The sequence below is a fragment of the Corythoichthys intestinalis genome, chromosome 16 (genome assembly GCF_030265065.1).
Source record: "Corythoichthys intestinalis isolate RoL2023-P3 chromosome 16, ASM3026506v1, whole genome shotgun sequence".
Taxonomy (NCBI): Eukaryota; Metazoa; Chordata; class Actinopteri; order Syngnathiformes; family Syngnathidae; genus Corythoichthys; species Corythoichthys intestinalis.
Genome location: NC_080410.1, coordinates 19,240,999 through 19,257,660, shown reverse-complemented (window position 1 = coordinate 19,257,660; position 16,662 = coordinate 19,240,999). Strand labels below are relative to the sequence as shown.

At 39.2% G+C, this 16,662-nt stretch overlaps 1 protein-coding gene across 2 annotated transcripts in view; it reads left to right on the top strand.

The window, feature by feature from the left end:
* Positions 1–16,365, top strand: part of wizb (WIZ zinc finger b) — a 79,397-nt gene extending 63,032 nt beyond the window's left edge. For both annotated transcript variants that reach the window (XM_057861540.1, XM_057861541.1), the window contains 2 exons: positions 3,717–3,882; positions 11,730–16,365. In XM_057861540.1, the coding sequence (XP_057717523.1) occupies positions 3,717–3,882; positions 11,730–12,069 (506 nt within the window). In that variant the 3' untranslated portion in view covers positions 12,070–16,365. The remainder of the gene's footprint in view (positions 1–3,716; positions 3,883–11,729) is intronic.
* Positions 16,366–16,662: the final 297 nt, after the last annotated feature.

Genomic DNA, 16,662 nt, shown 5'->3' with positions numbered 1-16,662 from the left:
ATCCGAAAGCACCGGGTCTTCCGTGAAATGCATTATAAATTGCTCGATCAATTGAGACCATTGATAATACAGACACAAAATGACGGACAAGGGGGCGGAACAATACAGCGATCACGTGATTTTGTGACGTCGGTGGGTAGGGTCTATAGATACAAAATGTGACTGGCTTAATCACAGCGCCACCTACAGGAAACAAGACAACACACAGAAACACCAACTGGCAATCAAAAACAGAACAAAGCTCAGACAGAATGTGATGCTAATTGTGTTCTAATATTCACACCGTATTGCTAACCCTAGTGGTCACATACAGTACAGTGATTCTCAGGTGTTTGTTTGTTACATACACCTATATTCTTATCTCAAGAAGTTGCGGGTGTTTTCTACATTTTAGCTCATTCAAGTTTGTGAAAACAAACCACCACAAAATAAACAATGATATCATTAATTTGACTCACACAAGAATCATATTTATATTATGATAAAACAATCTTCGACAATGTCTCTTTTTGTTTCCTTCTGATTGAGGCGTGAATGACAGATTGTTGTTTGGAATCTTATTAGTGTCATGAGTCATTGTTCATTGACAAAGCACATTGTTACATTGTAGATAAGATCAACAATGCAGTACCAATATTTTCATTAATAGGTACCTTGAGGTAAGGTGTTTTTATATGGTAAACAATTTGTAGTGTTGGGGAAAAGAATATGAATGCACCTACACACTATATAAATATACGCTATCCTTTTACGCTTACTAAGGCTGCAGGGAGTAAAATTACTAGATGTCATGTTATTTCATAGCGTGTTGAACCTGCTGTCCATATTTGGATGACAGCTCATTGCCAACAGCTATCTATGTTGACTCAACATTAGCGCGTGGTTAATGTGATTCAGCCGGTTTGCTGGGATTTTGTGGCTTTTGTGTGGCTGTTGGCAAGGGATGAGATTTTAAAACATAAATTGAAGGCATTGAAGAAAATGTAGTTTGCATAGTTGCTAAATTGCAATGGTCATTATTTATATGTTATATGATACCCCCCCCCCCCCCCCAAATAAAATCATGCCATTCATTATTTATTCCCACACAAGTGCCCAGTTGATACTTCACAATTCTGAAACTAAATCTTCACTGGAAATCAGGCCTACTATTGCCTACTCAATGCAAAATAATGTGTTTTTTCAACCCCATTCTGCAGTGTATCACAAAAGTGAGTACACCCCTCGCATTTCTGCAGATATTTAAGTATATCTTTTCATGGGACAACACTGAGAAAATGACACTTTGACACAATGAAAAGTAGTCTGTGCGCAGCTTATATAATTGAGTTAATTTATTTTCCCTTCAAAATAACTCAAAATATAACCATTTATATCTAAACCCCTGGCAACAAAAGTGAGTACACCCCTTAGAAACTACGTACATCCCTAAATTGAGTACTGCTTGTCATTTGCCCTCCAAAATGTCATGTGACTCATTACAGGAGTGCTGTCAGCATTGCTGCAGAGATTGAAGAGGTGGGGGGTCAGCCTGTTGGTGCTCAGACCATAAGCCGCACTCTACATCAAATTGGTGTGCATGGCTGTCACTCCAGGAGGAGCCCTCTTCTGAAAACACAAGAACGCCTACAAACAATTTGCTGAAGACATGTCAGCAAAGCACATGGATTACTGGAACCATGTCCTGTGGTGAGATGAGATGGGCGGGCTTTCATGTGTACCGTCTTCAGAAGAGGATTCCATCTGCGGTGACAGCCATGCACACCAATTTGATGTCGAGTGTGGCGTATGGTCTGAGCACTAACAGGCTGACCCCCCCCCCCCCCACACACACACACACACACACCTTTTCAATCTCTGCAGCAATGCTGACAGCACTCGTGTAACAAGACACATGACATTTTGGAAGGAAAATGACAAGCAGTACTCAATTTGGGCATTTGGGATGTACGTAGTTTCTAAGGGGTTTACTCACTTTTGTTGCCAGGGGTTTAGATATTAATGGCTATATTTTGAGTTATTTTGAGGGGAAAATAAATTAACACTATTATATAAGCTGCACACACTGTTTCAAAGTGTCATTTTGTCAGTGTTGTCCCATGAAAAGATATACAGTGGTACCTCTACATACAAAGTTAATCCGTTCCAGGACCTTGTTTGTAAGTCAAAATGGTCGTATGTCGAGCAGGATTTTCCCATAGGAATACATTATAATTCTATTAATTTGTTCCACAGCCCAAAAACCTACACTAAAGCCTTAATAAATACTGCTGGTACTATTACAAATGGCAATTACACATAGCAAAACAAATAAATTATAAATAAAAATCGGAATAATATAATAAAAATAATACAGTGGTATCTCAACATACTATCGCTTCGACACACGATCTTTTCGACATCCGATGTAAAATTTGACTCGCCATTTGTTTCTACATCCAACGACATGCTCAAAATACGACGACATGGCAGCACCGCAGACGAATGCACGGCGGATTTTCTTGTGTGACAAATCAACACAGGTTTCAGAAAAAGTTGGTACAGGTGGTAAAACAAAGAAAAAAGTTGATGCTTACCTCCTGAATGAAGATGCAAATTATAGAAAAATATGAGCGTGTGGTGGGTATCCGTGGAATGGCTCAACAATACATCTACACGGTCCTCCTCCGACCATCGTTCGCCAGTCTTTATAAGTTAAAATGACAATTCTTATTGTGGTAACATCTCTAAAGAAATTGCCAGCTTCGCCACGTTTTTATCATTTATTTCCCAACTTATTCAACACAAAACGCCTACTGTCTGCCACAATTGACGGTGTTCTCAAGAAAACATTGAAAGTGAAAGTGAAACAGGAATTATTATTATTTTCTTAATTATATGATTCCGATTTTTATTGATAATTTATTTGTTTTGCTATGTGTAATTGCCATTTGTAATAGTACCAGCAGTATTTATTAAGGATTTAGTGTATGTTTTTGGGCTGTGGAACGAATTAATGGAATTATAATGTATTCCTATGGGAAAATCCTGCTCGACATACGACCATGTTGATTTACAAACAAGGTCCTGGAACGGATTAACTTCGTATGTAGAAGTACCACTGTAACAATAATTCCTGTATTAATGTAATGATCGGGTTCTAATGTGGCGGACATTTTTTTTGCTGTACCTGAACGCACCGCGGGGCTGACGTGCCAGAGACAGAGAGCGGTGAGCTTGAAAGTTTCACTTTCACTTTCAATGTTTTCTTGAGAACACCGTCAAAAACACCGTACTTAAATATCTGCAGAAATGCGAGGGGTGTACTCACTTCTGTGACACACTGTTTTTTGGGGGGTTTTTTGAAAAAGGGAATCGACTTAGATTTCTGGCCACTGATTGGTCAACACATCTGTGTCAATATAGGAAGAGAACATACGATGTTTTATTTTTCTAAAATAGATATTGTCTTCTTGAAAAACCGCAACCGAAATGATAACTGCTGAAAAGCAGGTTGGACCTCCATTGTTACCTTACATTGTTACCTACTACCTTAACTAAGTCACACTGATTTGCTGCCATCTTGTGAGCCTTTAGTCATATTCCATTGGGGTTTTTACAATAGAACTAAAGCAGGTATGATCATGTTAAGAAATAACTCTTAAAATGAACTTTAATTAGTCATAATAACAGAAATGTTGAAAGACGTTATTCATAAGCGCCCCCTCCCCCTAAAGGTTTTGAGCGCCGACCACTGAAGCACCCATCTAGCGTCGAGGGAACTGAGAGGGACAGCGGCCCCCCAAAGCCTCCACGTACAAGCACAGTCCCTGCTTTAGTGCCAAAGCCGCCTGCCTACCCCTTGGTCAAGTTGGTGGGCAAGTTCTACACCCTCAAGTGCCGGTGAGTGACTTGTTAAAGTTGGAAAATCTTATCACCAGGGTTGGGCATCGAGCATCGATGGGATCCGGTTCTAACATTCCAAAGATCCCGGAACCGTTCAAATGTTTAAATTTCGATTCCATGTTTCGATGCTCTGACACCTAAGCGGAAAAAATTGCTGCCGAAAACCACAAAAAAGAAGCCACAAGAAGCGTGTGTTTGTGCATTGCAACTTGATTACAACCATGGACACTGTGCAGCGGTGCTCAAAAATTCAGCTCAACTTTACAAAAAAAAATGACCAGTCAGCTCAGCGCAACATTTGCAACACAACTATATCATGCAAAGATGGCTGCACAACCAATATGATTATACACCTCAGGCTTCATGGAATACAAATGCTGAGTGCCAAGTGCATAGCTGAGTGCCGCGTATTTGACACGCTGCGCCGTCAGAACCAGGTAAGTAAAACAATAAGTTACGTCTGTCTTCTGCTGTCCCCGCGACCCGACCCCGGATTAAGCAGTAGATGATGGATGGAATAGTAGGAGAATACATCGTATTACAACCCCCCTAGCAAAAATTATGGAATCACCAGTCTTGGACGAGCACTCACTCAGACATTTTATTATGTAGAACAAAGTCAGATAAAAAGCTTGAAAAAATATAATGAATTAGTTCAAAAGTGCAACTCCTTGCCATTCAGAAACACTAAAAGAAATGAATGAAATACATTGTGGTGGTCAGTAAATGTTACTTTTATAGAGCAAGTGCAAGGAAAGAAATATAGAATCACTCCATTCTGAAGAAAAAAAAATATGGAATCACTCCATTTTGAGGAGAAAATACAGACACACCCTGTCAATGTCCTTTCCTTAACTGGGCCCCTGCCTCAGATTAGATCTGCTCGCTAGGCAGCAGTTAAAAATTGCAGTTATCAAACCTTGGAGGGCTGCTGGACCAAGTGGATTCACAAGAACCATGGCTCCAACAAGAGAGATGTCTCTTGAGACCAAGGAGAGGATTATCAAACTTCTTGAAGAAGGTAACGCTACACTTATGGTTGCGGAAGATGTGGGCTGTTCACAGTCAGCTGCATCAAAAATCTGGACCAAGTACAAACAGCATGGCAAGGTTGTTAAAGCTAAGCATACTGGTAGACCGAGGAAGACATCCAAACGTCATGACAAACAACTAAAGGCCATATGTCTTGAAAACAGAATATGTACAACAAGACAAATGAAGAAGAATTGGGAGGAAGCTAGAGTCAAGGTGTGTGATAGAACTGTGCAAAAGGAAATGGGATTTTCATACAGGAAAACGAAAAGGAAACCATCATTGACACTTAAACAGAAAAGAACAAGACTGCAATGGGCTAAGGAGAGGCAGTCATGGACTGTGAATGAATGGATGAAGGTTATTTTCAGTGATGAGTCAAGAATCTGCATTGGACAAGGTGATGATGCTGGCTGCCAGTGAGATTTACAAAGATGACTGCCTGAAGAAAACATCAAAATTCCCTCAGTCCTTGATGATATAGGGCTGCATGTCAGGCAAAGGCACTGGGGAGATGGCTTTGGTTAAATCTTAAATAAATGCACAAGTTTACATTGAAATTTTGACAGCTTTCTTATCCCTTCAAATAAAAATATGTTTGGGGATAATGAAATCATTTTCCAAGATGACAATGCATCATGCCACAGAGCTAAAACTTTTAAAGATTCTTTGGGTAAAGACTCATCCAGTCAATGTCATGGCCTGCAAATAGCCCAGATCTCAACCCTATTGAAAACCTGTGGTGGAAATGGAAAAAAATGGTCCACAGCAAGGCTCCGACCTGCAAGGATGATCTGGCAACTGCAATCAAAGAGAGTTGGCACCAAATTGATGAAGAATACTGTTTGTCATTCATCAAGTCCATGCCTTAGAGACTGCAAGCTGTCATAAAAGCCAGAGGTGGTGCAACTAAATTCTAAAGATGTGTTTTGATTGTTATTTCTTTGTTTCTCATGATTCCATTACTGAAAACCACTATTTTTTTAATTCATTTCCTTTAGTGTTTCTGAGTGCTAAAGAGTTGCACTTTTGAACTAATTCATTTTTTTCCCCAAGCTTTTTATCTGAGTTTATTCTACATAATAAAATGTCTGAGTGAGTGCTCGCCCGAAACAGGTGATTCCATACTTTTTGCTAGGGGTTGTATTACGTCGGGCTACGGCAGATATCACATGTATATACAACTAGATGCAAATGACAGACTCGCCGGCGTATGTAAACAGCCGCTATCTTAAAGCAGTAGACTTCTCAGTATATATAGCCTATATAAGCAGCTACGTACTTTGGGTAGTGCGTTCCCGCCGCCGTTAAAATCAACAGTATTAAAAGATCATCAAATTATAATCAATAGAAGTATTTATACAAACGCTTCGTCGTAGCTCTCAGGTAAGGTACATGTATGTCAAAAGAGTATGTGTAAATATTTTCTCTGTGAGCGTTCAAAAAATAAACATCATTGTGAAAGTGCACTCCTGAGAAGTTCCTATAATTTAATAAATCGAGAAGACATTGATATAAATCAAGCATTTTTTTTTACCCTGCCTCTTAAAAGAATCGGAATCGAGAATCGTTCAGAACGGGAATTGAAAGTGGAATCGGAATCGTTCAGTTTCAAACGATGCCCACCTTGCTTATCACCAAGAACAGCAAAGGCAAAAAAGTTGGGGTTTTTTTGCTGATTTTTAGAACTATAATATATTCACAAGCCAGTGGTTCTTAAAGGGAACCATGGACAGAAAGACTTGTAGTTGTTAAAAGACAAATGTTAGCATGAGTTAAAATAATTTTATATTTAAACCCCCCTTAATGTTTTTGTTTTTATAAAATTTGAAAAATTAGTTCAACTATTAGGTCGCCATTGTTGTTGACGACGCAATGCGGTGACATCACTGGACTGCGCTACCATACTTCCACAGTGTCACTCGGTAGCTTCATAAACATGACGTCGGTTCTGCCCTTCCAATTTGAACCTGAGCGGAAAAGGGATGAGTAGGACAGCAATGTTAATATTTCACAAAACGAGCAGCAAAAGCAATTAAATGAAGGTCTCCAGCGGGATTTAAACAATTTCCCGTGCGACAGACGAGCATGTAGATCACAGGACTATACTCCCGTGTGACATTTGTCATTATTTTCCTCTTAAAGCAATCGCAACCCTCATGCGTTGTCTGTCTGTGTGGTAAAACCTGAAATGGAAACGCAACTGAAAAGAAAGTGAGGCTCACTTTAGACAGCAAGCAGATAACAATGGCATTGCGTAAAATTGTTTACAGTTATCCCTCGTTTGTCACAATAAATGGGGACCAGAACCCGCTGCAATAAGTGAAAAAACGCGAATTAGCGACCCCGCCCCAAAAACTTTTTTGTTTGTTCAATGTACTGTATTTATTCAGATTTAGCATTGCAAAAAGATACATGTGAGCCATGTTTTTTCGCTTTTTTCCCATAGTATAATTTCTAAAAAAAAAAAATTAATGTACAGTATATACATACCGTAATTTTCGGACTATAAGCCGCTACTTTTTTCCTTCACTTTGAATCCTGCGGCTTATAGTCCAGTGCGGCTTATTTGTTGATTTATTTGGGTTAATAAGTAACACTTCATTTGTCATAAGACTGTCATAAGACCGTCATAAATATGACATGACACTGCCGTGGGCTTTACTGAATGCTTATGTCAGTAGGTGTCATCCGGCAAATTTTGTCACTAACTCCATTATTTCCAGCTTGGATCTTTAACATCCATTCAAAAGTGAGATAATTTGCCAGATAACACTAAATGACATCTGTTATAAGCATTCATTAATGATCATGAGTAGGGGTGTGACAAAATATCGAAATGGTGATGTATCGTGATACTATGTATCCCAAAAGGTTATCGATATGCTCCTGCCAAGAATCGAGATATCGTTTTAAAAAGGGTTGCGATCTGGGCTATTTTCAGGCCATGACATTGACTGGATGAGTCTTTCTCCAAGGAATGCTTGAACAGTTTTAGCTCTGGGTCATGATGCATTGTCATCTTGGAAAATGACATATTTTCAATTGAAGGAATAAGAAAGCTGTCTAAAATTTCAATGTAAACTTGTGCATCTATTGAAGATTTAACCACAGCCGTCTCCCCAGTACCTTTGCCTGACATGCAGGCCCATATCATCAAGGACTGAGGGAATTATTTTTCTTCAGGCAGTCATCTTTGTAAATCTCCCTGGAACGGTACCAAACAAAAGTTTCAGCATCATCACCTTGTCAAGAGTCAAGAATCTACATTGGACAAGGTGTCAAGAGTCAAGAATCTGCATTGGACTGGGTGATGATGCTGGAACTTTTGTTTGGTGCTGTTACAGTGAGACCTTAAATGGCCCAAAATGACCTAATTGCGTGGCATTGACTGCCACTGACAGCCATAGACGTTCAATCATTCGCTGCCACCCTCCCACTTCAAATGGATTGGAGGTCTACTAGTGATAAACTGATTCCAATTCAAACTAGAAGCTTGTTTTTCTGTTAATTGTTTGTAGAATATCCTAGAATGATTTCCTGACCAATGTATCGATAATTTTTGTATCGTCATATCGTCAGATCATCGTTATCATGAGCTTTGTATCGCAAATCGTATCGTATCGTGATGTACTAGGAGGTTCCCACTCCTACTCATGATAGTGTTATGTCATAATTATGACTGTCTAATGATAGTCTTATGACTCCACTGTCAAAAAAAGTGTTACCAAATACCATAACTAAAAATTGATGAAACAAGCGGAACAGTAACTGAAGAAATAATTACCAGAGAATAAATAAGAATAAATTTTGTTATTTACATCTGCAGCGCTGCAATGCATGCTAGGAGGCATGTTGGACAATAACAGTGTTGACAGCAGGTGGCAGCAGAGGTTGACTGTCTCTCACAAGGGAGCAGTGATAGCCAAATGAAGCTTCTTGAAGCAGTAAAGCTTTGCAGCCAATTGATTCAAAGCTTCATGGTGGTTTATTAGGTCTTATGACAGTCATGTGATGCCGCTGTCAAATAGTATCATTCTTTCATTGCCGCTTATGTTACCAGTTAATATCTTTTGGTGTGAATATCCAATAATACAGTGAGGACAGCTGCGGCTTATAGTCTGGTGCGGCTTATCTATGAACAAATGCAGTTTTCGTGCCAAATTTGGTGGGTGGCGGCTCATAGTCAGGTGCGCCTTATAGTGCGAAAATTACGGTAGATATATATATATTTTAATAAATGTTTTTTAAGCACTTCAAATGTAATAGAGGTTTTAAACATGTTACTGTCCCACTGAATTATTTTTAAATAAGAATAAAGTATAAAAATGCTTGTCTTTATTAAATGCTTCATTGAGTAAGTCCACTCAAATCGGCTCAAGCTGCTCACTGACACAGAGTTGCCACAGCAAATGTTTAACAAGTTAAACAATGATTGACACATTCAGTACTTTGAAGCTTTAGCTTCCAGTCATCTGTGGCAAGATCAAACATTAAACGTCTGTCAATCATCGTTAACTTTAATAAGCAACTCCAGTGCACTGTCTGACGAACAAAAAGCAGGGAGAGGGAGACTACGCAATCAGATCGGGACAGCTCATCAGAATTTATTTATTATATTATTTATTATTTTTAATAGGAAAAAAAAAACTCCACGATGGACTGATGGCATGAAGTTTGAAGCACGAAGTAGCGAGGGATCACTCTATTGAACACACAAAAAAAACACGCAATCGCAAAAAGGGAGACACAAAAAGGGTCTGTGACAGCAGGTCGGGATCAATTTAAAAAAAAAAAAAAAAACGAGGGGAAAAACCGCGGTGAGAGGCAGACAAACGGGAAAAAAACAACAAGGGAATGATGCAACTAGCAACGAAGAGATATACAAACTGTCAAATGGTAGCAAGTCAATATTTTGGCAAGCTGCCTCGGATCGGTTGAAAGACGCTGCTGTTGAGCTGGAATTGGATGCAGGTATGACGTTGGGAACTCATCCCACAGCTCTGTAACAAAACAATATGACCAGCAGCAGAATGTGACAAAATCATGCTAGTCATCATACCAGCTTTGCTTGCTAGCTAGCACAGCTATTCTCCCAGTCCAGACTTGTGTCATCACCTCCAGCGTGCATTGCGCACATAAAACATGGCGCCCTCCGTAGGTCAAAACGTACAGTGGTACCTCTGCATACAAAGTTAATTCGTTCCAGGATCTTGTATGTAAGTAGAAATGGTCATATTTTGCGTGATGTACCTGAACGCACCACGTGGCTGATGTGCCAGAGTGAGCGGACTTTACACTTTCACTTTTAATGTTCAGCTGTGGTGTAGGCATGTTGTGTTGCACAAGTTCTGAAATAAATGATTAAAAATCTGACAAAGCTGGCGATTTTTTTGGCGATCTTACAATCATAATGATTGTCACCTTAACTTATAAAGACTGACGAACGGAGGTCGGAAGAGGACTGTCGAAGATCCGTATTGACGCGCCAGTTCACGGACGGGCACACCACGCTCATATTTTTCCATAATTTCTATCTTCATTTCAGTGGTAACCCTCATGTTTTTCCACCACCTACACCAGAGGTTGCGCTAGACGTTTTCGTTGTCTGTAATTTTGACTGACAGTGTCATAAAAATCCGGTTATAATCTATTTTTACCCGTCACTTACATTTTTAAAATGATAATAATGACACATTCAATAGTATTTAGTTTTCATTCATTTTTAATTAATATTCTGTCGAACAAGCTTAACAAGAGGCAAACAGACAGCGGAGTGCATCAATCAGCGACGGGCAGACGTGCCGTTAGCAAAGCGACGAGGGCAGGACGAGGGACTTGCGCGCGGAAGTAAACATACGAGGAGAACAGAGTTTATTTAACATGGCTAGCGCGAGACAGACTGTTGTCAATGACTCGTGTCGATGTGTTTTAGCTCATTTAAAACTGAATTTATCGTGGATTGGAACATATTTTCAGCTCTACCGTTCGCCATCCGTGTTGTTGTAGAGACGACTTTCGGCGCGCAAGAGTGACGTTGATCGTGAAGAACACGTCACGCAAATAAACAAATCTGATTTGTCGATTGATTTTGTACCTACTCGAGAGGCTGTGTCCCAGACTTTTCTCTCAGTGTTTGAAAAATACAGGGAGAACAGTCTGGCCGTGCCAGGCAAACACTCAGTTGCCTTGACATTTTTCCGAGTAAGGCCAACGACGTCATGCATCAAGAGAGACAATAGCTAATTAATACGCTCACTCGCCACCCCGTGGTCTGGGGTGTGAATTGCAACCTGTCAAAACGACAGATGGACTTCAGTTTTTTCCGTCACCGTTTTAAAAAACCGGTCAATGACGGAAAATATTCGGTTAACGCGACCCCTGACCTACACTAACATTTTTGGAACCCATGTTGATTGCTCTCACAATAAAATCCCCCGTGAGGATGTTGTCAGATGTATAAACAAATTGAATTTTACGTCGGCTGTCGAATAGATCGTGTGTCAAAGCAATCGTATGTCGAGTTACCACTGTACTGAATATTAGATTTTTAAATCAATGGCAATAATATATGTGTTTCTAGTGACATATTTTACTAAAATAGAACAATTGTGGCTTACTAGAGCCTTTAAATTTGACAGCAAGTACCACCTCAAGAAGTATTTGGCACTTCGACTACCACTGTCCTGGCCAACATTATAATAATATAGGTAGTGACTGTGGTTTCATACATTTTTAACAGCCACAGTTTGAGCATTGTCACTCTGCTGCAATTTTTCGGGAAGAAAGGTAATGTTCTTGTGCTCTTTCAGATTCTGCGAGGTGGAGTTCCACGGTCCCCTCTCGGTGCAGGAGGACTGGATCAGGCACCTCCAGCAACACATCCTCAAGATGAACTACAGCAAGCCTGTGGAATCCAAAGTGGACTCTGCTGAATTTGCGGTCGACAAGCATGCCCCGGTCCGCCTGGCCTCCATTGGCAGCACCTCCTCAACGACCTCCCTCACCCCCACCATGACCTGCTCCATCGCTGCCAATGGCCACTTGCCTGACCCTCCAGCAGATCTTACTCCGAATGTCACAGAGATAGTCAAAATGTCAGAGGAATCCCTCACTCCAGCTCCCATTGCCCTCCCAACCCAGGTGGTGTAAGCGCACTTCTCTCTACCTTGCTATTCTCCTTTTTTTTTTTTTTTAAATCGCTTTCCTTCAGTCCCTCTGTCTGTTTCCTTTGGAGGGGGAACACTCCCTGCTAGGCCTGGGCGATAAATTGATATTAAGAATTAATTCGAGGGTTTTTTTGTACTGCGGATTAATTCCGAGTTTTTTTATGTTGTTTTTTGCCAAAAAGCAAATTTAGCAACCAGTTATTAGATATCTTATTACAAAAGAAAGTTTTTTTTTTTTTTTTTTTTTTTTAATTAGTTAGAAGTTATTACTTTGTATTTGGGGAGTGACGGCACAAATAGGAGGAGAGAAAAAGATATTAAAGACAGGAGGTTTTGCACTTTATGTTAATTCAACATTAAACATTTTTAACTATTTATAGGGCCAGTGCGTAACTATTATTTGTTACCATTAAAAAAAAAAACAACCCGATAAAGATCTGGCATTCACATACGTTACGTGGACATCACCCCAAATAAATAAAAAATTGCCACATGGCAAAAAAAAAAAAAGCCAAATGGCAAAAAAAAAAATCCTACATGGCAAAACAAATTTTTGCCACATGGCAAAAAAAACGCCACATGGCAAAAAAAAAGATGCCAGAAGGCAAAATTTTTTGCCACATGACAAAAAAAAAAAGCCACATGGCAAAAGCCACTTTTGGTTTTCAGCCCTGCTGCATTTTGGGTCATGTAGGCCACAATATTAACATTTGGTATGGTTTACATAATCCAAAAAGTGATGTGCTCATATGTGGATACCAGATCTTAATTTTAATCATGTTTTTTATTTTAATTAATAACCATTATTTTTATATATTTTAATATTATTTTTATTAATAACACTCTAAAGTCTATTTATTATTACTTTTTAACGTCATAGTATTTAACTCATTGTCTGCCTTTGAAAATGCTCATGTTTCAATGCCACTGACATCGTGAGACGTCGATTCTATTTTGACAGGGAGGGGTGATTTATCATTAGCCCCTCTCAATCAGAATGGACAGGACATCTAGTAACATCAATAGGAGCCAACTGAGTTAAATTAGTGCCCTATAAAGAGTTAAAATTGTTTGTGTTTTCTGTCGTTTGCTTTTACTCTCTTTTTAAAAAACAGTAAAACAAATTTTGGATGAAAAATTTGGAGATTTTTATTTTTAGGCCTTATCGCCCAGACCTACTCCCGCCAACATTTGGTGAAGGCCAAAGAGCCCTCTGAGCCCCAAGCACCTTTTGAAGCAGCTTTTTAGACTGTTACAAAGTCTTGTTACCATGGGAACGAAACTCTCCTGGCTTAAGGGTGATTCCATCCAAGGTTAGACGGAGAGATGAACTATTGTTATGCCTTGTTTTTATTGAATGTCCAGGTGTTGACGTGGACCATTGCTGTACCCCAGCCCCCATTTATCGGGTGGTGTAAGGGTTTAATTCCCCTCTTATCTCACAAACTTTGTGCCACTTGGGTGGTCAGAACCATTTCTACCAGCACTCTCATGGTGTAATAGCGTGCTGGCAGCACTGGTCTCACCCAAAGTTCCTGACTGAAACTAGAAAGAGATTTCTTAATCCAGCCAGTCTCGCGATTGAGACTTTAAACACACTTTAACACGTAGTGTTAAAACATACATGGCACTTTTGACATTGACACTGAGCACTTGTGAAAAGAATTTGATCGGATGAAATTGTGACTAATATACCTTTGTTTAAAGGAGCAAGAAGTGGAAGCACACCCAAAAAGGGAAAATAATTTAATACAAACCCCAAAATATAGAATTTGCTTGAATGTAGCATTAAGCACTTGTTCATACCTTTATTTTATATGCACACATTTATTAATCAAAAGAATGCCCCATGTGATACCACTGATGTTCCCGCTGCTGCTGTGCAGATTTTTTTAACTATCCCTTTTAGATTTAGGGGTCCTAAAAAAATTCATGGTTATATGTTTTTAAACAGTGTTACCTTCTTCCTTTTTTTTTTTTAATTTTAAATATAATCCAAATAATTATTTATTTATTATGCGCCTGAATGTGGTAAGCGATCTTATTATAAAAGCTACAGTAGAATTTTGGATTGTTTTGTAAACTGTGCACTTTTACACTAGTGCGTTATGTATAAGTGTGCATACACTGGCCAGCCACAGCATTAGGTACAGTACACCTGCACAATCTACTGAGATCTAAGACAAAAATTCTGCATTGACAATTACAATAATAATACCCTTAAATAAAAGTACTCTCCGTACGATTCAGTACTTTTACTAAATGCAAACTAGAACTGCAATATTATTGTTGACCACCACCCTTATATCGACAATCAAATTGGATATTTTCTATTTTCTTATTATTCATCCCCCACTGCTGTATAGTGCTGTAGTAACATTTGTTTAAATTTGATTCAAAATTCGATTAAATTAAGATTAAAATAGTCAGTTGTATTTTTCTAGATTACCCTTAATTCCTTATTTGATCAGCTTCTGAATGGGATTTTTTTTTTTTTTTTTTAAATCATATTTGCTACAAAACTACAGCAATTGTGGTTGAATAATCTCGAACACAACCATTTCTTCACCTCAAAATAATTGCTGTAGTCAACTTAAAAAAAAATTGATTGTAAACATAAAGAACTTAACCCTTCACCTGGTCAAGCACAATCTAATTGAAATCGATCAAAACGGACAAAAAAAACTGATCAACATGGTCTTTTTTTAAGATGCCGTTTTGTTAAAAAGCATGGATTTCCTTCTAACATGTTTCAGCAACAACATTGTCAAAAACAGAAATTACTTCATTAGGCTCTTGAATCTAATCGAATCGTGGTGGTCTTTGTGATATCGGCAAATATCGTATCGTTCAAACAGTATGTTAATCACAAAATATTTGATACTAATATATACTGTGTGTGTATACATACATACATACGTACATATTTATTTATTTATAGGTAGTATATATAGATAGTCCCCGGGATACGAACGGGTTCCGTTCCTACGCAGGCAATGTAACCCGAATTTCGGCGTAAATTGGAATGAACTTCTTTTACTTTAAGTACCCCTAAATACCCCCTGAATCTCAAAATAACTATCCAAAAACATGTATTATACGTCATTGTACTGTCCTCGCCAAGACGTTGGAACTAAGTCCGAGCGAGACAGCGAGTTAAGCTCCGAAATGACTGTCAGGTCCGTGTGATTTGCTGACGTTATTCAGCTGCTCATAACATCAACACATGCAGAATAAATCTAAAATAAAAATGGAATTAAATGTTTCATCTTGTATAACAGCAATTCAAATTTGCATTTATAACTCGCTGCTAATAAAGCTATAACAATCCACACAAACGATTAGCATGTATCAGTCAGCATCCGCACATCATCAAAATAAAATCACATAAACTCGCCCCAAGTATTTGATCACAATTAAAAATCCACAATAAACAGTACACAAGGTGATAGACACAGGTGTTGCCTGTGTGGATGTTTCAAAAGCAACAAATGTGCGCACGAGGTTGCAGCTGTAATCTATCCCCTCTCTCTCACACTCGGCTGCGCGACTTCTTCGTGGGAGCAAATGCACTCTTCCTCGTGTGTGCGCAAATACGTTCTTCATATGTAATGCGTTTTGACTCGCATGTGGAAGTACACGGTGGGGCAGAGCAACTTGCTTATTTAAATTTGCCGCTCTGAAGCAATGGTTGCTCTGAGGATGGTAGGGATGGACTTATTTGAGAGGGTGGGGCTTAAAGTTTGGTTCTTAACGTGCGTTATTTATTTTGTGTTTATTTTTAGAAACCCGAGTGAGCATCATTGAGTGGACGAAGTCGTAACGTGCTTTTGCCGTTGAGGCATTTTTTTCCCCCCAATCGGTCGCTCAATCGTCGCAATGTGTATTCCATTGACATTTCAATATTGCTCCCCGTGGTCGTGTTCCTGGCCGGCAGTTGATTGTTTCATGGGTAAACAACTTCAGGGAAACGGGTGATGTAAAGAAAAAGAAACCTGCCTCCCATGAACAGCAAGGTCAACCCAAAACATTGACGCAGTAAGAATCAGTTTTGAGATCTCCCCGACGGTCTGCCCACAAACACGCATCTGCTTTTGGGTTGTCCGTTGTTCTGTGAGACCAATCCTCCATGAAGAATTGAAATTTCATCCCTACAAATTAGCTATGGTGCAGGAATTTAATCCATGCGATGTTATTGCTCGCTTGAAAAAAAAATGACTCAATAGCGAAAGCACTTTCCAACTTCGTCCAATCCATGATGCTGACTGGGGTTGCTGAAAAATAAACACAAAATAAATAACGCACGTTAAGAACCAAACTTTAAGCCCTACCCTCTCAAATAAATCCATCCCTACCATCCTAAGAGCAACCATCCCTTCATGGTGCCTAATTTAAATAACCAAGTTGCTCTGCCCCACCCTATACTACCTGCTCTATGGTTCCTGCATCAAAATAACAGTAAAGCAAAAGTCAACACAATTAAAAGAAAAAAAAATGGCTGGAGACAAAATGGCGGACAACAGTCCGGCGTCATGAAGTCGAAATCCCGCAAGTCGGGTACGTCTTAACCCGGGGA